Source organism: Notolepis coatsorum (genome assembly GCF_963971535.1).
Source record: "Notolepis coatsorum genome assembly, chromosome: 5".
Taxonomy (NCBI): Eukaryota; Metazoa; Chordata; class Actinopteri; order Aulopiformes; family Paralepididae; genus Notolepis; species Notolepis coatsorum.
In genome coordinates, this window is record NC_140169.1 from 118,894,265 (window position 1) to 118,922,142 (window position 27,878).

General features: G+C 40.6%; 1 protein-coding gene and 1 long non-coding RNA gene across 2 annotated transcripts; one reads left to right on the top strand and one right to left on the bottom strand.

The window, feature by feature from the left end:
* Positions 1–12,463: 12,463 nt before the first annotated feature.
* LOC311228323 (uncharacterized protein) lies at positions 12,464–16,061 on the top strand (the record flags this gene model as incomplete). The annotated part of the gene is made up of 7 exons (XM_084314232.1): positions 12,464–12,578; positions 12,709–12,982; positions 13,077–13,184; positions 13,906–13,975; positions 14,076–14,152; positions 15,476–15,656; positions 15,823–16,061. Exons 2-7 carry the CDS (start codon positions 12,974–12,976, stop codon positions 16,059–16,061), a joined length of 684 nt encoding a protein of 227 aa, XP_084170358.1. The 5' UTR covers positions 12,464–12,578; positions 12,709–12,973.
* A 1,498-nt stretch (positions 16,062–17,559) lies between these two features.
* On the bottom strand, positions 17,560–19,925 carry LOC311228527. The gene is made up of 3 exons (XR_014619667.1): positions 19,855–19,925; positions 19,357–19,511; positions 17,560–17,711 (listed from the first exon to the last, which is right to left on the bottom strand). It is a non-coding gene; the product is annotated as an uncharacterized lncRNA (long non-coding RNA).
* Positions 19,926–27,878: the final 7,953 nt, after the last annotated feature.

Here is a 27,878-nt window from a genome sequence, read left to right on the forward strand (position 1 = left end):
CAGATTTCACACCTCCACTGCCTCCCACAGTGTATCAGGCTGGGGAGACTTTTTCATCTTAAATTTGTATTTGTCAGAAACGCCACAGCTCCATCCGATTCCTTAGCTTTTTTCACTGTTTACTTATCATGCATTGCAACACTAATATATGGGCAGTACCCCAAGTCAGCCTGCCCTGAACCCACTTATTAAATATTATATTGGTGGTCTGAGGGCAGTAGCCCCCGACCCCCTCCCTGGGGGAGCACTTAAGTTAAGTACCCTCCATTTGTTCACTTTGGGAGCCAGGGCCAACTCAGCCACCAGCCCCCGAAATATAACATCTAAGTGCTAGTTCTAAAGTGGTAGAAGAGCAGTAGAAGAGCAGTAGAAGGGAACAGAATCTGAAGTGAATGAATGAATGAATGAATGAATTAATTTATTTATTTATTTATTTATTTACACACACACACAATACATTACATGTGAGTATCCTCATGTGATAACAATGTCGCAAATTGTGTGCATGTGCCAGGTCTCCCAAGAAGCTATTTAAAGTTTTTGGAGGGAGCCTGAACACAGATACAAACAGAATATAAACAACAAAACAATAAACAAAAAACAAAACAAAACAAAACAATTACAGCGTGGGTAGGTTTACACACCTACCTACTAACTGACATATAACAGAGATACATAATACAGACAATTGTATTCCTAAGTTATAATTTTAATTAGAGATATGAATTAAGCAGTTCCTCTTTCAGTGATTTTTTAAAGGTTTTAGTAATTTTTTGATTTTCGTCAAGCTTGTTCCAGATCTGTGGACCCCTGCATGCTATGCTTAGGCTAGCACAATTTAGCCTTCTCCTCTTGCCAAATATAAGATGTTTATTTCTTGTGTTGTGGATGTGCAGTGGTTGGCAGACTGGGACAAGCTCAGACAGTCTGTGATTCATGTTGTTGACAACTTGATACATAATTGATGCGTTTTGATGAATGTTAAATTCAGCGAGCCTCAGGAGACTAAAGCGATGGAACAGAGGCTTTGAGGGCGCTCTAAACCCGGACCATGACAGCACTCGTAGTACCCTCTTTTGTAAGCTTTCTAGTTTCTTGAGATGGCTGGGGTATGTGTTGCACCATATGACATTACAGTAATTAATGAGGGGTTCATACAGGGTTTTGTATAAAGTGAGAAGGGCAGGCAAGGGAAGAAAATGACGTATTTTGCAGAATAAGCCAACATATTTGGACAGTTTTGTTTGTAGATATTTTATGTGGCATTTGAAGTTGAGTGACTCATCGATGATGACCCCCAGGAATTTTGTGGACACCACTCTTGACAGCTCCTTTCCATTTATTTTTATGCACATGTGATGTGTGCGCATCCAATTGGAGTGGAAGACAATGAAGTTTGTTTTGCTGAGATTTAGTGATAATTTGTTGCATTTAAACCAGGTGTCCACTTTTTGTAGTTCTGTGTTGAGTAGATCTTGTAGCTCGAGTGGATTTTTATGTGACAGAAACAAATTAGTGAATATTCAGCGAATATTACTTTGTGCATAAGTTCAGATGAGTTGACAAAGTCATTTATATAGAGAATAAATAGTAAAGGCCCTAGAATTGACCCCTGGGGGACCCCATATTTGATGTCCATTTTTATTGATTTGTGATTTTTTATATCGACGTACTGTTGCCTACCATGTAAATAGCTACTGAACCAGTTGAGAGCCAGACCCCTTATGCCATAATGGTGTAGTTTCCCAAGTAGTATAGTGAAGTCAATGGTGTCAAAGGCCTTTGATAAGTCCAAGAAAACGCCCACCCCACAATCACCCTGATCAATGGCATCATGTATTTTTTCTATGAGGTCTAAAGTGCTTCATATGTATCTCTTGTTTACACTTGAAATGTGTATATTTATTTAGTGTGCATTTTTATTTTGTCACAATATTATTTGGCTTAAATATAATCATTTGTTATAATTCTTTTTTATAATAATAATAATAATAATAATAATAATAATAATAATAATAATAATAATAATAATAATAATAATAATAATAATAATAATAATAATAATAATAATAATAATAATAATAATAATAATAATAATAATAATAATAATAATAATAATAATAATAATAATAAATAATTCATTAATATTTTTTAATAAAAAGAAATTTGATAAAAAAAATTACTTGGCCTCCTCTGTTATTTTACCCACACAACGCCACTGCACGTCACGTGCCCCAGGACCTGCAGCCACGCCAAAGAAGCCACGCAGCATGGCAACGACTCCAAACACTCAAGCAGACAGACACAACAGCGGTCAAATGAGAAGACATGCAGCACCGCGAGACGACACCGGCACCCCCGGGACACCCCGAAACACAGCAGAAGCCATAGCGAGTCCTCCGCCAGCGAACCGGGGGAGCCCAACAATGAAAACCAACCAAAATCCATCAAAGCACATGCAAGAGACCAGCACCCAACTCCAGGAAAGGCCCAGCTGAAGCCATAGGCACCATAGGCTCCAATCAACCCCCCCCCCCCCCCCCCCAGAGCCGAACACCAGTCTCCTGCATGCGCCCCAACGGACCCCGGCCAGTCCCCACCACCGAACTCCCCCAACTCACTGACCCCAGGGACCCCCCGCATGAAGAACCCACCGCAACCCCCACAGCACCCCAAAGCGTCCCAAAGGTCCCAGTACCATCCCAGACCACCCACAATTCCCCACGCCCCCCAACCAACCACCACCATGTCCATCCACCCAAACATCCAGAAACGTCCCCCCCCCCCCCCCCACATACACACAGGCCATGGAGCACATGACCCGCCACCCTTCTGCAGAGTTCGAAAGCAAAAACATAGAACCCACTGATCCACCCACAATGGCCAGGCCACCAGGACCAGAGGCAGCAAAGCAGCCCACAGAAATGACACGCCCACCACCACCATGCACAACGACAGATGTAGCTTGGTCCTGTTCCATTTACTGCTTTGTATACAAGGAAGAGCACCTTAAAATCAATTCTAAAAGTTATCGGTCTTCATCTGATTGGCGAATCAGATGATTGGCCGGTCAAATGGTGACCTGGGGTCGCATGGGAAAACTAAGACCACCATCACGTTCCTCGTCAAAAAGTACAATCAAATCAAAGGCCCGACAACACATGAATGTCCCCATGGGCCAGACACGTCTTCTTTAAACAAGTCAAGAAGAAACATCACAATGAATCAAGAACAAAACAAAAACACCATGAAGTCCAAATTTTTTTTAAATAAATTAATGCATCACTCACTAAAAACCTAGCAATAGGAAAAAATGCACCACAGGCAATGTGGAGGAGAGAAACCTTAGGAGGGCCGTTCAAGGGGGGATCTCCCTTCTTAGATGTCGGTGATAGTAGTGTTGCAATAAAACAGGCGAAACAGTACAATATGCAAAACCACCTGCCGATCAGAGGCAGGGGAAATATTCTTTTTTTCAGCCTGCCTCTGGGAGTCTGTGGAAAACCTTTGTTGCACATGCATAGACTTGAATAGTGATGCAGAGCTTGCTCCATTTCTGTGCCAGTTGCCTGCCTGCATCAAACAAAGACAACCTTTTAAATGTAATTGGATTGGCAGAGAACAATTAGTGGGAGGAGATGAAATGGTGTAAGAGGACTGTGTGATTGGTCATGACGTTTAGGCGGATAGAGGGGGTTTCAGTCTCTCAGTTGAACTTTCGTTTAGAATTCTCACTTACCATGGCAGTTAACCAACTGAGAAACACAAGACTGTTAGGACGGGGAAATGCTCACCATACTGTACATTCACAGCTTTGACAGCTTCTATCTTAAATAAAAGAGCCATATATCAGAAAGCAGGCTGCTGTACTTTGCACTCGCAGCATTATGTCTTCTCATACAGGGATAAGCTGAAAAACAAATGAAAATTACTTTAGACTGTAAGACTCCTGCCCGCCTCACTTTGGCACTGTGTGACACGGTACATCCGCTGTAATCGTACACATAACCCTCAGTGGCGGCTCGCCACCGGGGGCGCTAGGGCGCCGACCCACCTGTTAAATGAGAGAAGAAGAAAACAAATGTTTTTGTTTTTTGTTTTATAGCCCTATAAATAATATAAACATGTTTAAAATGAATAATATTTACTCATTTTAAGTATGTTTCTGTTTCCAATGCACAATATAACTTAATTTTACAAAGATTAATAATAGTTTTCCTGAACAGGAAGTGACGATTCTGTCTGATATAGACCTTTTCATTACGTAGCCGCAGGCATTTCTCCTCGCCGTATTTCTCTCTGGGCTAGGCGCAATTGCGCCTGGAGTGCGCGTGCCCGCCGTGCACTGGTTCATCGCTGTATCCGTCGCAGCCACGCGCTTTGCGTTGAATATGATGTATTATGATGGAACTCGGGCGCTGGTTTGAAACGACCTAGCAAGCAGCCAAGCGTCTAAAAGCTCTCTGATTGGCAGACGCGGTACTTTCCGTAACCGCAGTTTGCAACATGAGTTTATGCTGTTGTTGTGTTGTGTGATGCAGATATTTGTCTTGGAGCGTGATGGCAAGTTCTTTCAACGGTTAGGCTTAGGCACTCTTTCAAAGTTGGTTAAGGTTAGAGTTTGTCTTAGAGCAGGGCGATAGAACACCAGGTAGTTTGCAGGCTGTTCGAGGTGGACATGGACAAAGGAGGGACATGCATGGACAATGGATGGACATCAACACAGGCTGGATGGACAATGCCATGGAGTGGATATACTTTATCAACAAGCCAACAACAAGGTAGATTAGCGATCTTAACTCTAGTTTAATACATGATACGTTGTCTACTGATGCCGCATAATATCAACAGCTGATTCGTTGTAACGTTACAGCTTTCAGCTAACGTTAGCTACTGCTAGCTGTTAGCTCCGTTAGCTTAGCTGGCCACTTTTATAATTACTGCATGGAAACGGAGTAACGTTAACGTTTAAACGTTATGTCGAGGTCATACAATACTACAGTCGACATAAGGTTAACGTTACCCCGTTTCCATGAAGTGTTTAAATAGCAGCAATCTTGTTGAAAATGTAACGTTACTAAAATGCTCTCTCTCTCTCTCTCTCTCTCTCTCTCTCTCTCTCTCTCTCTCTCTCTCTCTCTCTCTCTCTCTCTCTCTCTCTCTCTCTCTCTCTCTTTCTTTTGGATTGAAAATACGTGGATTATGGCTTGTTCAATATCGTCTATGTTTGAATGAATGAATGAATGAAAACTTTATAGATTGCAGAATGGGTACAATACAGTACGGCTCAATACACACAATTGTTAAGGGGATGCAGACCAGAGAAAGACGTTTGTCTTGTTTACATCAGGGTCCCAGATTTTCGATTCATATCGATAGTTTAATAGCTAGCCTTGGCTCGTTTAACAATATGCAAAATATGTGTACAGCCCTGTACTCATACTGAAGTTATTCTTGGTATATAATACGTATATACTAGGTCTGATTGTGTAACGAATCGATTCCACGTTGCGCTGTGTGTGAGAGAGAGAAGGAGAGAGAGGGAGAGATCTGCGTGTGTTTGGAGACGGAGCGAGTTTTGTTTCTAACTTTTCTATTTATATATTGTGTTTCAAGTTGTGAATTAGACTATACTTTATTTGACTGGTTGTGTGTTGTTGTAGTAACAGCTGAGCGACTCGTTCATAAGAGCCGATTCATTGCCGTGAGCGTGAGTCGAATCGCTCACGTCTTGCCATGAGTCGGTTGCGTGGTACTGTACATGTTTGCAAAATGTTTTGGTATAGCGCCCCTAGTGGAGAGAGAACCAGCAGCCGCTACTGATAACCCTGCTGTGTTAGCATGCTACTCAGAGACTCTCGTGGGCCTCTGAACTCCTTTACGCCCGCTGAGCCTTCTACACACAAGACTACAAGCTCCCTTCTTGCTGCCGAGGTGACCTTCTCTATTCCCTCGCCTTCATCAAACAGGGGCATCGAGGAAGGGGAGCGTGAATCGTAGATAAATCAGAAAGGGTTGGATTTGACAGGGACCTGTCTACCGGCGAGCCCTGCAGTGTTGTTGTGCCCCCCCCCCCCCCAAAAGAAGGTTGGGAGATGAAAATATGTTTGTTTATCTCTCCAATCGGATTACGTTCCTCCACTCCTCTGCTGTGGGGTGCAGAGTGATGGCGGTATTATGTATCGTGGATGAAGGCTTTCATAATGAATGCGCCCGCCGCCTCCCTGATAAAAATAAATGTCATCTCCAATCTTCCTCTGGATTTCTCTTCTTCACTTGTTAAATCCCCACCACGTCTGTACTCTTATTATATCGGAACACTGCCTGGCGCAGATCTAATATCAACCAAAATGCACTCATGCGCACACACACCTACACACACACACACACACACACACACACACACACACACACACACACACACACACACACACACACACACACACACACACACACAAAGGTATCACAGGAGATTTCTTGGGAGCAGCAGGTAGATTCAGTGCAGCCTCCCACACTTCATTGGAGGGCTATTTAACAGGTCCTTTAACCAGCTGCTTTAGTACAAGGCCTTAATGAATCAAACAGAACTCCTCATTTCTATTGACCTTTCTCGGGGTAAGATCACACACACACACACACACACACACACACACACACACACACACACACACACACACACACACACACACACACACAGACACACACACACACACACACACACACACGCACGCACGCACACACACACACACACACACACACACACACACACACACACACACACACACACACACACACACACACACACACACACACACACACACACACACACACACACACACACACACACACAGAATGTGCTACCGGTGCTCTTCCAGGGATAGGCTATCTGAAGGTTATGGATTCACCTCTATGTTATATTTACTCATTCTCTAGTCTGCTTTTGGTGGCAAGTCACTGGCATTTGGCCACAAATGAGAAAAGAAGCAGTGGATATTTACAACCCCATTGGAACCGTGAGGATGTGATGGTACGCAATTATCAGCATGCAGATTCCACCCGTCCTCGGCACCCTCCCTGCTTTAACGTGGCCTTAACATTTTTTTCCACTGAAGGGTAACATTTCTAAGATGACAGTAATTACTTTCTACTCAGTAGAGAATGCAGCTCCCATTAATTTAGTGGCGGCGCAAATGCCACAAAATTCATCGCTCGACCTCTCACCGTACACTTGAGATTTATTGACGTACGGCTGGGGCGTAATTATGCATCCGTTATTAAGCTGGTACACTGTCAATGATTTTTCGATTTGATTACAAACGTGCACATCGCCAAACAAGGCTTACAGCACCTCAACATATGGACAGACACATGCAGCACATATGGTGTCCTTTGCAGAGCTCACCCATTATTATTATTATTATTATTATTATTATTATTATTATTATTATTATTATTATTATTATTATTATTATTATTATTATTATTATTATTATTATTATTATTATTATTATTATTATTATTATTATTATTATTATTATTATTATTATTATTATTATTATTATTATTATTATTATTATCTTTACATTTTGGCATAAAAGGAGCAATCAGAGGTGTTTTTCTACGTGCTTAATGTTGTATGAACTATTATAAACAAACACATGCTCTCTGGTTATTCTCACAGCTCCCTCTTAATTGCATTATTGTACAACATGAAATGTGAGCTAGAGGGCAATAGGTGGTGATTCATTGTGGAGGTAAAGTATTGTTTGTGTGTGTGTTTACATACGTGTATAACATATTTGTGTATGTGTGTGTGTTTGTGAGTGTGTGAGAGAGTGTGTGTGTGTGTGTGTGTGTGTGTGTGTGTGTGTGTGTGTGTGTGTGTGTGTGTGTGTGTGTGTGTGTGTGTGTGTGTGTGTGTGTGTGTGTGTGTGTGTGTGTGTGTGCGTGTGTGTGTGTGTGTGTGTGTGTGTGTGTGTGTGTGTGTGTGTTTGTTTGTGTGTGTGTGCGTATGTATGTGGGGGTGGGGTGGAGGGGGGTTAGTATACTGTGTAGAGGTTGTCACCCCCTTTCAACATTACAGCCAGATGTGTTGTACATACATGTTGTATGTGTCAACCGAGCCGATAGGATGTTATATAGGGAACATATACAACACTGTCATCTACTCAGGTCTGCCCGTCTATCAGGCAGCAACCCGACTCGCTGCAATAAATCACTGATTGACACACAGTGTAATTGGCCTTGTGATGCCATGAAGTGTGCTCGAGAATCTGATGGCTTTTATTTTTATTTATTTTTCTCGACAGATCTCACTCTGCTTCCCAGCACAACTTAATTACACTGTTTCCCCGCCGGCCTCCAATCTTCCTCAGCTGTAATCTATCTTTCATATCCAGACATGAAGAATCACAATCACAGCATGCACACACACACACACACACACACGCACATGATGCACTCACACATGTGGACTCATAGGCGTGCAAGTGTGTATGCACACGTACACATTCCCTCATGCTCTTTTTTTCCCTTAAGCCCCCAATTAATCTCTGCACTGGACCTTTTACCTCTATTTTCGACACGTTCATGTTTGGGTCTCATCGGTCTGTGAATTTCAACGTTGTGTTTCTCGTTGTGTGGAATGGTACAGTCAGTGGTGGAAGAAGTACACAGTTCCTTTACTTAGTAAAAGTAGAAATACCCAGATAAATGAGTACTGTGGTAAAAGTAAAAGTCCTCCATTCAAATCCAACTAAGTAAAAGACGAGAAGTATTTGCTATTGAATGTATTCAAGTATTTACGCATTCTACATGACGTTTGTGTATTCCAGTGATTGTGAGCATTCAACCATCGATCCATTGACCTCTAAAGGTCATGTTAAAGTGGTATGTGGTCCAGTTATGCTGCTCTGATTATGTCCTCTTGAAGTCAACAGGTTTCAAATGTGAAAGTATATAATCTTCATACATTTTGCCATGTTTTCTATGCTAAATCTTTTTCTTCAAAGTAACTAGTAACTGATGGGTTCAGATAAATGTAGTGGAGTAAAAAGTACAATATTTCCTTTGAAATGTAGTAAAGGTATAACGTTTCCTAAAATGAAAATACTCGAAGTAGCTCAACATTTTTTACTAAAATTACTTTCCACCACTGGGTACAGTATATATATATATATATATATATATATATATATATATATATATATATATATATATATATATATATATATATATATATATATATATATATATGTATGCGGACTGGGCGGATGGTAGTAATTGACAGCAATTAATTATGAATGAAATTAGAACATCGACATAAAGTCCAAGTAGTGGACTATCAGGCTGACTGAGCTTTTATGGTTATCCATAAATCCTAATGGCAACCCTGGGAGGCATAACCCTATAGTGTATTAGGCCACGTTAATCCATAATGCATCCCAGTGTATGCTGCTATACCCAGATGATCACATCTGAACCGACATGCTTGCATCACATTTTGAATATTCAGAAGATACAAATGGGTCAATCATAGCGTTATGAATAATATAGCTTGTCATTACAAACGTACAAATGCTGTAATTTGGATTTCCTGGTGAGATTACCACAGTGATCGCCCAGGGATATGCTTTTCTCCCTGCTAGCACTCATTAATAAATGTCTTTCATAATAATGTAAAAAATTATTCACCTCACCTAAAACTAAAGATGGCCGCCAAGAGCAAGATTGCTGCCAAGGCTGTGAGATGAGGAAATGAGGCTGTGAAACTAGCAGACGTTTTATAAGCTAATTTCTGCAATTGAAGAAAATACATTGAAAACGAACCAAGTGAAAAGCAAAAAACCATACAAAAAATAAATCATCAATATACCTCCAATAGGCTTTAATGTGTCCAACATATGGATTATTATTGAAAATACATTCAGACTCAAACTTCGACATAAAACAGTTGGCCATATAAACCGCTACCGGGCTGCCCATAGCTAGGCCTCTTTTCTGTAAAAAATATTGATCCTGAAAACGAAAATAATTCTTATTAAGGATTTCCTGAGTCAATGATATTAATGCCTCCGTAGAGGGATGTAGCTCTATTCTCTGATCCAAATAATATCTACATGCACTTAACCCATCAATATGTGGGATGCTAGGATATAAACTAGAAACATCCATAGTACACAAAATATCAATAGCTTCTATACTGCACTCATACAGCTTACTTAGAAAGTCGGTAGTGTCCTTTAAATAACCAGGTTGTGCTGCAGCCAATTCTTTAAGGTGTGAGTCAACAAATTTTGAGATAGGTTCTGTAAGTGACCCGATACCAGCCACAATAGGTCGACCTGGTGGGTTATGAAGATCCTTGTGAATTTTGGGCAAAGTGTAAATAATAGGTCTTACTGGGTTATCATTCACCATGAACTTAAATTCCTTCTCAGAAATCTCACCCTCCTTAAGAAGGCGCTTTAGAACCTCTTTGATCTCAAAAGAGAACCGAACAGTTGGATCTGTGCTTAAAGGAATATACACATCTGTGTCTGCTAATTGTCTATTTATTTCAGCAACATAGGAACTCTTATTCTGTACCACTAAGGCCGAGCCTTTATCGGCCTTCCTGTACACCAGATTATCTAACTGCATCAATTCCTTAAGTGCTAGTCTCTCTGACTCAAGCAGATTAGGGAATAATCTAGTTTCATTACTTTTCCCACATAGAAGCATAACTTCATCCTCCACTAGTCTACAAAATGTGTCAACTGATGCATGATTAATCTGTGGAGTGAACGTGCTACGAGGCTTGAACAGTGTTTTAAATGGTCTATCAGCCGTGTCCAATGAACTGACTTCTGGCAGCACTGTGCTTCCAGGAGTAGAATAAACAATATTTCTGTCGACATCTCTAGAATAAAAAGCTTTAAAGGGGAACTATCTTATAAATGACCTTTTCCAGTGTTTCGGGTTATTTTATAGCTATGTGGACTTATAGTAATAGAATCTATGTCTCTAATTCTCGATTTGGCGCATTCTTCCAATTCTCCCCTCACAATAATGTCCCTCCCTCAAGTGAGTCATCTGAAAATTTGCCTATATGGGACGTCATATGGTGAATTTGCATAATAACACCCGCCCCCCTCTATCTGCCAGGCAGCCACGAGCCAGCGCAGGTAAACACAGTTGAACAGTATTTATTGCAGGACGCAACCGCAAGCAAATTGAATTGAAGTGAGTTACTTAGCATTGGATTGTCGTTATGAACAGATCGGGGCTACGTTGTGCTGTTCCTAGCTGCCGTGCAACGAATGTGACCTTGCATTTATTCCCTGACGATAGCGTGACCCGTCATCAATGGACAAAGTTTATTTTCGGCGACCCGCCGAATGGTTTTCCAACTCATCGTAGTCGCGTCTGTACCGCACATTTTTGCGAGGATGACATTGATAACAAAGGACTTTATGATGCTGGGATGAGTTCCAGGATTACACTAAAGAAGGGTGCTGTACCGTGTATTCGGGACCCGAACGAATCCGTAAGTACAAATGTAATTAGTCAGCTAACTAAATAATTGTTGCTAGCTTAGCTAACGTTATTTTAGCTCTGTGCTTCATTATATATATGTAGACCTAGTTGTGTGTATTGCGAATGAATGATTGTGTTCCTTGTGTGTGTTTGGGGGGGAATAGCTAGATTTATCTCAGCTGTTTATTGCGCCAAGGAAATCTAACGTTAGTACACGCTGTGTGTGTAGGTGTGTGTAGACGGAGTGTAAGGTATTCCATCCTAATTGTGAAATAAATGATCAGATAATCCAGTCGGGCCTGACTATATTCAATATCTAAACTTTACCTGCACTATTCTTACCCTACCTTCAATGGTTTTATTCCAAGTAGTGAATCAAAATATGTTACAGACAGATTATGCATTGTATTGTATTATATATGTAATTGTTTTTATCCTTAGGGCAATGTAAATGTAAGCAGGCCTTTGCAGCGCCCAGCTACGCGGGACGCAACACGCTCCCGGGACATCTGTTGCCAGACCGACCCCCCAAATAGAATATCTATTGGCACTCAGCTCTCTATAAGAACTTTACAGACGCATGTCAAAAGTCAAGGTTTGTAACATTTCTGATCAATTAGCAAATTATGTATTCCAGTTAGTGCTGTGATGTGTTGCTTAGAATATCAATTCTGTAGCTATTGCACATGTAATGCACACATGTAGTTTTGGTAGCTATAATAGCCTTTAGATATCAATCTATCTACTGTAATATCATCCACAGGCCATAATCTGTACACATTGAACTAAAGTCTGCCTTCTTTGACTAAACTACTGTATGTTTTCTAAATAGCTGTTCAGGCAAAAGTGGCGTCTGTAGAGGTTGGAGTTGGAACCCCAGGCTGCTGGTTCAATGAACCTGCTCCCTCCACCTCAACACCAGTGAAGACGGTTCGATCCGGTAAACGACCACGGCTGGATTTGGATGACGATGACTTCTTCAGCTCCCCCTTTGAGGACCAAGAGCCTCATGACTCCACCTACACCCCTGACTCAGCGACGACCGAGTCCTCGATTCTAGCGTAAGTTCTTAGCCAGTAAATAGTAATGCTGTTCTAATAGTAATGTGCCAGTTCTGATGTAGATGACGTCATTTATTTACGTCATTGTGTTTCTTTTTTCTTTATTCTTACGCTCATATCCCTTGAGCAGGCAAGCCTCACCACCCATATACGATGTACCTAAATACATCGTATACGAAGACTGTCTCCTCCAGTTATTCCAAAAGTGTCCGGTGTGCAGTGCTGCATGTGATGTCCAGAAGACAACGCGAGGAACCTTCTTGGCTGTCAATCAACGGTGCCCCCATTGCCAGTTTAGCAGAAAGTGGGCGAGTCAGCCATTGATTGGAACCACACCTGCAGGGAACCTACAACTTTCTGCTGCTGTCTACTTCACAGGGGCATCTTTCAACCAAATGGAGAAGGTATTGATTGCATAAGTCATGTATCCATTATGTTTCCATTTTGTTTGTGTTTAGCGTTATTAATTTATTATTTTCTTGTCTTAAAAAATATTAGGTTCTCAATGCATTCCGCGTCAAGACGATGAAGTACAGCGCGTTTCGGAGACACGCCAGGATGTACTTGGAACCTGCCATTATTAACAAATGGAAGACACAACAGGAGGTAAACGGTACTCTACCCCCCCCCCCCCCCCTCACAGTGAGCTGTGTGGTTTCCACAAGGAAGCATACTAGGACCGCTACTCTTCCTAATTTATGCAAATGACATGTCGGCAGCCTGTGAAGCAATATAATCCAACCAGAAAAGGTTCTGCAGTCGCCGGTGTAGGTTCTCCGGTGTACATATCCAACGGTTCTCGTCTAGGACTCCTCGGGTGGGGGCACGAGTTTAGGCCGCCCAGCCTGGATAAGTGCACTAGCTATATACACGACGAACCGGTGGTAATGCTGGTCACTGAAGAACGGTAGCCGCACGATACACTATAAATGATAGACTATTACTTCACATTAGAATAAGTCGAACTCAACGGTACTGCGTTAAACTCTGACACTTTAGCAATCTATTCGCACGCGGTTCTCAAGGCTCTATTCAGAGGCAAAGTTGCCCCCTTCACTACACGTTGTCTCGTGGTGAAGGCTTTACTAGTAATGAACGAATTGCTGCTGTACCCAGGTAAAGGGATATTCCGTGTATATAAAGAATATACAAGGGATATCAAACGATATACAAATATTATACAAGGGATCTCAAGCAATAAATATATATATTCGATTTAATCTGACCCTTTGTAACAGTAGTAGTATGGCGATATTGTGTGTATTGAGCCGTACTGTATTGTACCCATTCTGCAATCTGTTAATAAAGTTTTCATTCATTCATTCAGGTGACTCTTGCAACTTTGAGCCAGAAGAATAAGGTCATCGTTGGCGGCGACATGCGTGCAGACTCCCCAGGTTAGAAGCATTTCCCAATGTCAGATTTCTACTTTATGATTTAATTCAGAGTATTGCACTACATTGATGAAATTGTTATTCTACTCCTGTATGTCCACAGGCCACTGCGCAAAGTACGGCAGCTACTCCGTCATGGAACTAGACTCCAACACTGTCATAGACATCCAGCTAGTGCAGGTGAATACCGGTATACTACTTGTAGTGGCCGCTTGTCTCATTGAATGACTTGAATGTCCAAGATGCAGCCGATGTAGTTTGCAGGGTTTTATTGTCCAAAGGAAAAGATGAATGATGATGAAGTTGAACAGAGCAGTTGTCAATTGTTTGTTGCAGATAAGCAGTTCCAGGTTTGAGAGTGAATCCTCGCAGGTGCATGTACTAGCTCTGAATACAGAGCCTCTTATAATAGAGCTGGTGTGCCCCCTAGTGTCCAAACATAAATACTGTTCTACCGTTACCCCCTCCAAACGGTTACTGGAAAGAATTACACTCCTCCACATACAAATTTATTTGGAATAACAAACCACCACGTATAAAAAGATCCACCGCACAGAGAAACAAAGCAGACGGAGGTATGGCATTTCCAGATTTCTACCACTACTTTAAGGCGTACACTTTAAGACCACTAACAACATGGTTTGATCCCCAAGCATTAGTATCCAAGGAGAAATTTAGAAGAAAATATAGTAGCTCCACATAGGCTGAAGGGCATAGTATACACCAAATTACCAATTAAGCAATGCGATCCTAAATTATTATTATTATTATTATTATATAAATGGCATAATCACATAACGGGTATTAGGGGTATATCCTGTATAAGACATGACTAAATGGTAATTTCATTGGATATGCACTGTGAATTAATGCTTGTATATCTTTTTTTTTTTTTTATCCACTTTTTCTCCCATTTTTCTATATTTTCTCCCATCCCAATTTTGTATCATCCAATTCAACCCTCCCCTGTCACGAACGCTGTTTCTTGCCTCCCACAAGCCGGCTGCAATGTGGACTAAGTCATACATAGCACAAGTCCCCTCCGGTACTTGAGGTAACAGCAGTCGCATCTTTTCACCTGCGCAGCTCGATCTCTCAGTGGCGAGGAGTAACGCGTGGGAGGCTCACGCTGCCCCCGACACTTCCTGATTCTACTGCGCAGGCGCACCAACCGACTTGTAGGAGTCGCTTGTTCACAACGTTCGATCCCCACCCTTCAGTTTTCCCTCCCCGTAATACGGCCAATGTGTATTAGTACGGACGACCAGCTAAACTGAAAACAATGTGGAGAGCTGGATTCGAACACGCGAATCCTAGCGTCTCCACACTGGTGGCGAGTGCCTTGCCCACTACACCACCTAGCCGCCTTAATGCTTGTATATCTTATCGTGTGTTGTCATGTTTGTTTATATGTCTGTTTAAAAAAATAATAAAAAAAAAAAATACAAAAAAAAATCTAGAAAAAAAAAAAAAATACTGTTCTGCCTCTGTTCTGTTCAACAGAGCAATGAGGTTGGTGGCAGTTACCATATGGAAAAAGAAGGATTGCAGCGAAGCCTAGCTCTTCTGAAGGACAGTGGTGTGACATTGGATTGCATTGTCACAGACCGTCACCCCCAGATTCAGAAGTTCCTGAGAGATCAGGGCATCAATCACTTCTATGATGTCTGGCATCTAGCAAAGGGTATGACACATTCAATCTCTTATGCTGTTGTTATCCTGTTCTGTTTAAATATGCATGATATCAAAGGTCTAAAATTAAGCTGTGTAAACAATGTATAGCATGGTAAGTAAATCAATTATGTAATAGACTGGATGATGACTTATGTTCTGCAAAATCCTATTACAAGGGTTGTCTAAGAAGGTGGACCAAGTGGCCAAGGACAAGGACTGTCTGGTGGTGAAGAAGTGGAGGCAAGCCATAACAAACCACCTCTACTGGACTGCATCTTCATCGCAGACAGGCCCTGAGAAAGTGGCAAAGTGGACGTCACTGTTCAACCACATGCATGATGTCCATACACATAAAGACCCACTGTTTAAAAAGTGTCTTCATGCGGACCATCTCTCAAGAGATAAGAGCAAGTAGTTGAAGCCTCGTATGTACACACTATGGTTATGTGTCAGAAGTTGATATTGTCAAAAGACCTATGTATGTCTGTCCATCTTTCATGATGAGTATATATTTAACATATTTTTTTCTGAATGCAATTTCTTTTTACCTTTAGAATCAAAGGCTGCCTTCAGACTTGAAAAAGTGCTTCTAAACAAGAGAATCCTGAAGGATGTCGCTAAACTCAGTCCACACCACCAAACGTCTCCATTGGAGTCTTATCACAGTGTCATCTTACGGTTCGCACCAAAGAACGTTGTGTTTCCATTTCTAGGAATGCTTTGCAGGTAATTTAGATTGTGTACAGATGACTAATTATGAACACCTGATGTGTAATCACTCATTATGTAGAAAATAGATTACCTACTAGATCTATTAAAAATATATTGCTTATATATATTTTTGTTCTTTCAGACTCTACCTATCTGCAATGCATTTCAATGAAAATGCCAAACGCCCACAAGCTACAAGTTCCACCGGAGAGCCTGCCTTCAAGTTAAATTTTCCCAAGGCAAAGAAGGGGGGCTACACTCTGAAACCCATAAGGGCTGCGGCAACATTCAGTGAGTAAAACATGCAATTTCTTGGGCACTTGGGTTTAGATTTTTCCATTTCTATTTCGAGGTCGATTCCATGCCGTATGAGTAAAATTAAAACATTTGGTTATTACTCTGGATATAAAATTAACAGACAAAACAGAGGCACTGGCTATTGGGGGTAACATTTCTCAACAGGCCATATCCCTCTTCCCTTTTAAATGGCCAAGTACTGGTATTTATACACATTTGACTAATTGTATAAAGCCAAGTACACAAGGCTTATCAATATGATATTTATATATGATAAAGTGGGCTTGTATAGAGCGTATAGGGTTATAAAGGCACTGCATATTTATTTTCATCTTATTAGTTTATCTTATTTCCCATTTGATTGTCATTTTCTGCATAAACTATATTATTGAAAGACTAAAACTGCACTTACAGTTGAACAGCAACGATAATAAAGTTATAAGAATACAAATACATTTAAATAACATTTATAACATGACATGGCATTTTTTATTTACAGACTATGTGAACAAGCTCATGGAGTTCTTGTTTGACAGCGTCATCCTTGAACCGGAGCGTTACATGGAGCAGGTGCTTGAGATTCCCATCCCTGAACATCTGTCTGCGCATTTTGACAGGCCTTCGATGGAGGATGCCATTGCGGGATATGAGTCACGCTTTAATGAAGGGGCGGTCTGAAGCCAGACCAGGCTATTGGTCCAATGAACCTGCTCCCTCATAGTCAGTAATGTTCTTTATTTATCTCGAACATTTCAACCATAAAACAATGAGTACCGTATACACTATTACCAACCCATACTTATATTCATTATACACACTCATACCAACCAAGACTCATTATACAGTAGTAACACAAAGGTTTTAGAGTTTTTTTTAATGTTTTTATTTTCTTTAGTCAAGGGGCGGCGGTCTGAAGCCAGTGTATACCCCCTCCTCGTCTGGGTATTCTGCATGGATGCGAAGGACCACACAAGAGGGAATGACGACCCTCACGTGGCGGCCCAGAAAACCCCAGCACCAGCTGACAAAGCTTCGATAAGCTACATATCTGAAACGACTAAAGAAGAAAAAGAAGTATTTTATTTATGAAAAGGTCCATGAAAAGGAGCGCTGCAGTAGGGATACAAGGACAGTGTCATCTGAAAACTTAACCAGATGCCTTTGGTCATCAAGCGATCTGCAGCTGTCCGTGTACATAATGAATAGAGATTCTCTTTCACTAGATTACAAAAAATGTGAATCCCTACCCACCTTCAAAACCGCTCTCAAAGAGCACCTACGGGAGGCTGCAATTCTAAACTGGCCACCGTAAATGTCCAAATCCTTGTATGAAAGGTGCTATACAACTAAAGTTTATTATTATTATTATTATTATTATTATTATTATTATTATTATTATTATTATTATTATTATTATTATTATCAGCGTTGGGATATTTTGCATTCCACTGATATAGGTCTGTTTGAATTCCCAGTGGAATTAAGGTGATACCCGGCCGTGCCAGCTAAGTCTATAAAAGAAATTGAGACGCATGCTTTGGGCTCCAATCACTATTGCCCAATGATGTGTCTGTCTAACCCCAAGATTTTTATATATACGGTATATATTCAATAAATTTGAATATCGTGGAAAAGTTATTTTATTTCAGTAATTCGAGCAAAACTCGGTTATAGATTCATTACATACAAAGTGAAATATTTCAAGCCTTTATTTGTTTTAATTTGGATGATTATGGCTTAAAGCCCAAAATTCAATATCTTGAGAGTTTGAAGAGAAATGTAATATAGAAATGTCGGCCTTCTGAAAAGTATGTTCACTCAGTACTTGGGTGGGGCTCCTTTTGCACAAATTACTGCAAAATATATAGACTTTTACACTGTTCTAATTTATTGAGCTGTGTGTGTATATAAACACATGGTGGCGCTCTGCACCCCACATCATTGTTTAGGGAAAGCCCCGGCTCATTTACTCCCTACATTGAAACAACTGCATTTTGTTATACGAGCAAATGATGTGGACTTCAATTCACCCTGTCCTGTAAACTGTACATCCTATGTGCATTACACAACGGCTACCTCCATCACCTTATCATAAGCTCTCAGTTAACCGATGTAAAGCTTTCTAAATAGTCATAGGCTGATTTTCAATGACCTAACCTTAGTAAATAGCATTTGTACTATTTTGTGGTAAATATTTTGCTAACTAGATATTTTTACTTGTTGTAACATTAGCATGTAGAGTAATGTATATAGCTAGCTAAGCTAGTGGTGTATGGAAGATGCTGTTGGAATTTGTGAGCTTGTCTCAGAGTTCAGAGGCAACTGGGCAATGCGTCTTGAAGCCACAACACTGGGTCCTTCATGTGGACTATTCTCGTGAACACTGTAAACACTACCCCATTTAATAATTAAAAGTGTTTGGCAAGTCAGTGCTATTTACTCCTCTTATAGTAGTGGATTTATTCCTCCCAGTATTAGTATGTGTTTATGGAAGCCAACGTATATACTTGAATTGTCACTATTTGCACAACTGCCTTTGTTCATTTACAATTACACAATTGTATGATGTACAAGTAATATTCGCTGGTATTATAATGTAAAATAAATTGTGTTTTGTACTGTACAACACAGTGACATTCCTTCATGCACAACACAGTATTCAAATACATTATACAGCTGTACTGTTATTACATTATACATACTTGTTTACGCCCCGGATTGGCAGACACCCATAATCTGCCCTGTAAATGTTGTTTGCCATTTGCAGCGAATATCGGTTTAGGCAGACCGGTTCCAAACCTGGGTGGTCTACCATGCACAACGGGGGTTCCGGTGCTTGGTCACATCTTCTCCTGACCTATATAAAACAACACAGTTAGTCCATTTATTCACCCTAAACCCTGTCCTCATCCTTCAAGGTCAATCTAAAGAATGTGACATTAGCCAGATGCATGTTTTCTGTAACTGTTAGCCAGTTTATGTTACTCATAAACAGTACTGTATATTTTGTAGATCTGGTATGTCATGAATGTCTAGATGCAACAGTACTGTCTACCTGTATGTCATTTATGTTATGATGAATTGAAAATGGGGGACCCTGATGTAAACAAGACGAAAGTCTTTCTCTGGTCTGCATCCCCTTATGTAATTGAGCTGTACTGTACCCATTCTGCAATCTAAAGTTTTCAATCAATCAATACCTGAGGTATTTCCAGGCAACAAAGATTCTCCACCGCGGTAGGCATTCGAGCACAGTTGCCACAGACACACCTGCAGTGCATAAACGAAAGTGCATATACTGTAAAGTGAACAGATTCAACACAATTCCTACTGTACTTGTAAGACGTGGATGCAATATATAACATTATGCTTCTCTTTTCGTTGGGCATGCTACCTAATTTACCCAAAGAAAACTAACGTTATACCTCGCTATAACGTCATAAATAACTACTAACTAACGTTACTGTTACTGACTGTTGTTAGACAGTATACATTACCCACCACTCAGAAACGACTTGAAGCCCTCGTCGTTCAATCTCGTCCTCCTCCTCCTCGGAGTCGCAGTCGGGGTCACTCTCCGGATCAAAAATATATGCGTGCGCCATGTTTGTTTACGAGTTCACTTTCGCACGCGTATGGGCGGAGCTACAGGTGGGGGTCTCTCTCTCTCTCCCTGTCACTCAAATCGCATTCAGAGTATGGGCGTGGCCAAGCCTCAAAACGGCTTAAAATTTTTAGGTAGACAAATGCTGCTTTTGAGTACTCGATTAGAAAGGAAAAAAAATATATTTTTTTTAAATAAACCTTACACATGTGTTCCATAAACTCACAGGAATTGTGTAAAAGTGCCCAAATAGTGAAAGAAATAGTAAAATAGTTCCCCTTTAAGCTTAATGTTCCTAAAAAACTTAAACAATTCAACCTTTGTAGTGAAACCGTCCACCTTACGAGATGGTACAAAAGAAAGTCCTTTGGACAGTAGTTTACATTGGGAGTCACTGAGGTCTACCTCTGAAATGTTGACTATGTTTGCCACCTCCCCCTGCGTCTTCGGGTTTGAAGCTCTCTTGCCTCGTCGGGTCTTCCTGTGCCTCCTCTCCCTGGTAGGGGAGGAGAGGAGCCTGAATGTGAGTCTGAATGTATTTTCAATAATAATCCATATGTTGGACACATTAAAGCCTATTGGAGGTATATTGATGATTTATTTTTTGTATGGTCAGGCACTAAAGAGGCTCTGGAAGAGTTCCACTTGTTTCTCAACTCTCAGAGAGAGACTATTAAGTTTACTATGAATTATGATTCACATTCCATAGCATTCCTCGATGTATTGGTGAAAAAGAGAGACAATATTGTCCATACCGAAGTTTTCAAAAAAGAGACTGATCGAAATTCGTTTCTCCATTATAGCAGTTATCACCCACCAGAGCTCAAGAGGAGCCTTCCATTTAGTTTGAGATATAAACGTATCTGTAATACAGATGACATTTTTGATACACAAGCCAAGGAGCTTTGTCAGAACTTTAGATCTAGAGGATATAGTGAGGCCCTTATTGATAATTCTCTTAATAAAACTAAACAGATAAACAGACAATCCCTTTTTACACATAAAGACAAAGTAAAAAGCAACTCCGTAGCATTGGTGTCCACCTTCAGCCCTATTTCTAGAGATATGCGTGATATTGTGAACAAATACTGGTACATTTTAAAGTGAGATCCTAAGATCGGAGGTGTGTTCCAGGAACCACCCAAATACTTCTACAAACGGCAACCTAACTTAAGGGACCAGTTAGTTAAAACAGATTTTCCCAAAACATTTACCCATTTTATGGCTAATATTCCAAATGGCAATTTTCCATGTTTGTCTTGTACCCAATGTCATGGCATGATTAAAGAGACATTTTATTTACAACCAAGTACAGGTAGGAGTATCGCTGTTAGAGGCCGGATTACCTGTAATTCTGATTTTGTTGTTTACTTGCTTAAATGTCCTTGCAACCTTTACTATGTTGGAAAAACAAGAAGACGTTTTAAAAATCGAATTTCGGAGCACAAATGTTCTATAAGAAGAAATGACGAGAAGTCTTCAGTTGCAAGGCACTTTAATAAGTTAGGACATGATATTTCTGGCTTAAAATACATGGGTATAGAGCAGGTCTTGAGACCACCAAGAGGCGGCGACAGAGACAGGCTCTTGCTACAAAGGGAATGTTTCTATATTCATTTTCTGGATTGTCTAGAGCCTAGAGGCCTCAATGAGGAAAATGTTTTGACCTGTTTCATTTGATTATTTCATTTCATTCGATTGTTTACTATTTTCATTTATCATTCTTTATAATTGAAAGATGGCTTATATGGGTCATGAGTGTTTATGTTTAGAGTTTAAGATGTAGGCCTACTCTGTATAAAATATATATAACTATATATAGATATATCTCTTTGTGATTTACTGTTTCTTTTTTATATTTATTTTTATTTACATGCTTCTTTTTGATTTACATAATTCTGAAAAGGTTGTGCTTGTAAGGGGTATTTTGTACTTTTTTGCAGATCTCTTGTGGGAATGTGTTGTCACTTCCTATGTTGTCACTTCCTGTTTGACTTGTATTTACTAGGGTCACTTACCCTTCATGCTTCATGCAAGCCATTCTGAAGAAGGTGTGTTCACACCGAAACGTCATATGATTACAGGCTGCCAATAAATTTGGAAAAACCTGGAGTGCGTGCCTGGACATTGTTTCCCTAAGCTATCATTACTTCTCATATGAGTATACGGCATGACATTGTTTAGTTTTTTTTATTTTAGATATTTTTTTGGCTTGGTGGCATGGATTCCATTCATGCTGTTTACCTTATTGACTGAGTTTTTTTCTGGCAGGCCTGTATGGCCAAGATGTTTTCTGTATGTGGAAGATATGTTTTTTGTCCTTCTGTTTTTTGGGTTTATCATAGAAAAAAAATGTTGGTTGGCATAGAACTTATGGTCTGAAAGAGATAACATGGAATATTTTTGTTTCAATACTGACTATTTAAAATATATATATATATATTTGGACTGAGATTCTGTTTCGTAAATGTGCCATGATGAGCTAGTTATTTTTTGTATAGCTTTGCGCTCTGCTCTATTGGAACTGTCCCTTTAATCATATGCTATTAAACACAGAAATACGCAATTTTAGAGTAATTAGAGATGAATACTGAATAACTAGAATCATTAGAGGTTCTCAAAGTGAGGTCCAGGTCCATGAGAGGGATCTGGGCAGTCCCCATAGAAAATTCAAAGTTAACAGGACCAAATCATCAGTTTCTTATTATATATATATATACATATACTGTACATACATACACATATACACCAATAACAAAATAAAAACAGTTAAGAATCATACACATAAGCAAATAAACAAACATGTGCACAGCCTATGTACAAAATAAATAAACAGTTCATCTCTAGTCTTTACAGTTTTCTTCAATTGCATAAACACTCAAATCAAAAGTATTACACAATTATCAAAACCTTACACTCAAGGAGCAAAATATAGGCCCAGATTTTCACCCCTACAATGTCAGCCTCACTTTCTGCAAAACAATACACACAGTGATTTGCAAAACACTAAACACACTTGCATTACATTAGACACAGAATGTCAAATTACCACACATATGAGCCAATTGGTTAAACACAGCCATCAGATGCACAAACACACCATTGCTTAATTGTAGATACACAATCAGGTTTAAGCACTATAAAAATGCAGCAGGTGAGTTCACCTGTCTTCAACCAAAATGGAAGGAGAGTGAAGTACTGTACACAGAGAACGTGAAAATATACAATACATTCACCAAACACTACACAAGACAACCAATGATGCAGACTGATGAAAATATACATTTTCTCCCATTTTCCCAAATCAGTCAACATGTCAACATGGAGAATCACAACAAAAAATGATCTTGCCAGATCCAGCTAGGCAAAGAGATAATGTCTAGTATTTTCTGTTTACACTTTTTCAAAAAAGAAATTGTGTTACTGTAATTTTAACCTGTACTGGATACAGTATTTTATGTTTGTCTGATATTTGCTGAGCTTACAGTGTTATGCACATAGTAGCATGAAAACTGGGACATGTATTGTTGTGATTCTCCATGTTGAAATGTTGACTGATTTGGTTATATGGAGAGAACATTTATATTTTCATCAGTCTGCATCATTGATTTGGGTATATGGAGAGAAAATGTTATTTTTTTCATCAGTCTGCAATGCATCATTGATTTGGGTATATGTAGATAAATAAATTATATTTTCATCAGTCTACAGCATTGGTCTTGTGTAGTGTTTGGTGAATTTATTGTATATTTGCACATTCTCTGCGTACTTCACTTACAGTACTCTAATCACTGAGAAGTAGAATTGCTAAATGTGTTTTAGGTTAAGCACAGCAGTGTGTGTAACTGCTTCAAACAGAATTAAGTCATATGAAACGTGTGTTTCATATGGTAACAAAATTAGTGTATGGTTTTGATTAGTGTAAGTGTTTAATTTAGCAAAGGATCTGAGGTGTTCTGATAATTGTGTGTGTGGTTGTGCTAATTGTGTGTTTTGAAACACCGGCCCCCGTTTTCAAAATCATGCTTAGGCAATCGAAAAAAAACTGTATTGTGTGTTTCATTATATACATATGTTTCAGTCTTCTCATAAAAAAAAGATTCGATTTTTGGGTCTTTTCCTGCCTTTGGTCCGCTTTGCATTCACATCTCAAATGAACCGCAGCAGGGTTCACTTGCAAGAGTGAATGAGCTTTCACACCACCCCAAACCAACCGGACTATCCGAGGTTCGATTAAAGCTTATTATAGGACACTGGACATGGGAATGGATGGCTCCAGGTGCTGCTGCGTTAAAGTGCACATCTTCAATATCTGTACTATTTAAAAGCACAGTGCAGGACACACTCAAAGGTTATCGCACCTCAGAGATGGCAATGGACATGTTGTTTTTTTATTGGATTCTATTATATGTTGTACCACTGTATTTTTATTGGATTCTATTATATGTTGTACCACTGTATTGCACATCGTCGCGGGCAAGACCACCCGCATTTCATTGTATACTTGTATGCCGTGACAATTAAAACTCTTGACTTGACTATGTATGACAGGACAAAGGCCATATGTAATGGCCTTTGGATTGAGGAACATACTACCAGCCAAAGGAGGAAGCAGAAAAGGATGGACGAGTATGTAGTTGGCAGAGATGCAGTCCCTACTATCCAAAGTGTCTTTTCCCTCCTGGATGATAATAATAATAATAATAATAATAATAATAATAATAATAATAATAATAATAATAATAATAATAATAATAATAATAATAATAATAATAATAATAATAATAATAATAATAATAATAATAATAATAATAATAATAATAATAATAATGCATTTGATTTATAAGGTGCCTTTCAGGACACTAAAAAAAAAGTCCACAAATCGGTGAATGAAAATTGTTTAGGATCAAATGAAAACTACTTACTAAAATGTTTTAAAAGTACTAAAAACCAACAAAAAATACCAAACACTAACAAACATTCAGCACAGACAATGGGGATGCTGATATAAAAAAAATAAATAAAAAAAAAATTTAAACAATTTTTTTATTTATTTTTTTGATCCGGGGCTAGGAGAAAAACAGCCGGGGCTAAAGCCCCGGAAGCCCAGGGCTAACGACGCCACTGATGAAAACATCCGCTCACACATAAGCAGGGCCATGGCCATACTACCAGCTCCTTCCCTACTTTCACCACGTGAAGTCCGTGTATAGCACCTAAACAGATGTGTCAGTTGTGCAGGGTCGGCTGCTCAAGCATACAGCCCTGCAGAACAGCCGGCTCCAAGCGAGGATTCCTCCGTTACCTCTCCATCACGTCCGAGATACAGGCCTGGCCGTTAGCTTGTAGCTAGCCGTTAGCCGGTAACGTCCTATGGACGTTAGGCTTTGTTTTCCTGGGAGTTCGAGTTCAAGTCCCAAGTCTCTGAGGAGGGATTCCCTCTGCCATCCGCACTGGACGTTGGCCCCCACCTTTCAAAAAGAAAGTGGGTTGTGCTTCCCGGTGCGAGCTTGCATGTTTTTAGGCCGAGCTCAAGGCGGCAGCAGGCCGCATAAAATGGGGCTTCGCTGCCGACGCCACTGTATCTCTGGCAACGCCGTCCTGTGAGGGAGGTGGGTGTTGTCTGCCCTTTTTTTCTTTGAGGCAGTCGGCTGTCTGAAGTGATCAGGCCTGCATTGCTATTCCTCACATTACACAGCTTCAGTAGTAGCCGGTAGCTAACAGTGAGAGCTAGCCGTTAGCTTGCTGCTGCGTTAGCTGGTAGCTAACGGTGGGCCGGTAAGTTCTAGCCGTTAGCCGGTAGCTGGCCGTCAGCCTGGAGTTAGCCGTTAGCTTGTTGCTAACCGTTGGTATTAGCCGTGGGGAGGTAGCGGGCCCTGAACACTCTGATTCGGCGTCATCTCTGGCAGAAGATGTCGTCAGCCTGCACCATGACCGGCCGCAGGATGTGGGGGAAACGCCGGAGCGGGACTCCAGCCGTCGCCACTTCTGGCCCCGCCAGAAAGAGGTCTCGTCAACGAGGTGGACCAGCCATTGTTGCGGCCATTCGTACTGCGTGCGGGGGTCAGGTAGGACACGTTACCGCTATGCCCCACTCTCCTCCCCCCCCCCCCCCCCAAATGTTTTTGGTTAATAACACGAAGGGTCCCTTCTAGGGGGGAATGTTTTTGTTTAACAAAACGTGTGTTTACTTCACTGTATTTTGGGGGATACGACGTGTGCTATATGAACCCACAGCTACAAATGCTGAGGGCGCCTTCTTGCTTGGAGTTTGTGCAGATTTCTTTTAAATATGCTTGGTTGCTGTTGTATAACTTGCAAGGCTGTGTTCTAGCACTTAGCCGGGGCTTATGTCCTTTCTCTACCTAAGCCAGTGTTTTTTCTTACGTGGTAAGAGTGAACTTGACGGCTTCATTGTATGATGAGGGTTGTGTGTGTTTCATGAAATACGTTTTTAGGTTAAAACGTAGCATTTGAGTCCGCAACTTGTGTGCTATTGTTAGCTTACAGAGTTATACGTATACACATGTGAACCAAGGACTTTTGGTCCCTCTCTTCAGTCTGTTAATTTTTTCTTTGCTTAATGGTAAAGGTAAAAAATAGCAGTTGGCAAGTTTTTTCGCACATAAGCCAGAGCCGTGAATAAAGCCTGTTTTTTACACAAACTAGGTTATTGGCTGAGGTTGGCGTGCATGACGTAAAGCTTTTACTCTACAGGTAAGTATGTGCTTTCATGTAGCACGCTATGCAACTGGTGTCACGACTCTGCTTTTTTATGGCGTCGTATCAGGGGTGAGGTGTTGAGGGGGGTGGACAGAATAATCCCCCCCCCCCCCCCCGGATATAGTTATATCCTTTACGAAACTGATTGGCCGGGAGGTTGTGCCTTTCTACCTATCAGTTTCCCTGATGAGGGAGTTCTCGTCACGGGGAGGGGGGGGGGGGGGGGGGAATTCCTTGTTTCCCACACCAAATTAGGGTAAATAATAATAATAATAATAATAATACATCTATTTTATATAGCGCTTTTCCAGGTGCTCAAAGACGCTTTACATGGGCAGGAGAGACAAACTATGGCAAAAAAAAAAAAAAAAAAAAAAAAAACAGAACAAAAATAATACATGACAAAAATAAAATAACACCGACAGAATTAGAGGTCAAAAGCAAGATTGAAAAGGTGAGTTTTGAGGGCTGATTTAAAAGATGTCAGGGTGTTTGCATCACGGATATGGCTGGGGAGGGCATTCCAGAGGGAGGGGGCAGCAGCAGCGAAGGCCCTGTCGCCCCAGGTCCGGAGCCTGGTCGTGGGAGGTGTTAGGAGGTTGGCATCTGCAGACCTAAGGCGACGGGTGGGCGTGTGACGGTGGAGGAGGTCGGACAGGTAGGGAGGGGCAAGGTTGTTGAGGGCTTTGAATGTGATGAGTAGTATTTTAAAATGTATCCTGTATTTGATTGGAAGCCAGTGGAGGTCGTGGAGGATAGGGGTGATGTGATCAGAGCGACGGGTGGAGGTGAGCATGCGGGCAGGTGGGACACAGGATTCCCCCGGCCATTTGAAGACTTTACAGGCGCGTTTTCTTATTGGCCAAGAGACATGTCCGTGAGTTACAGGCCGCTGTC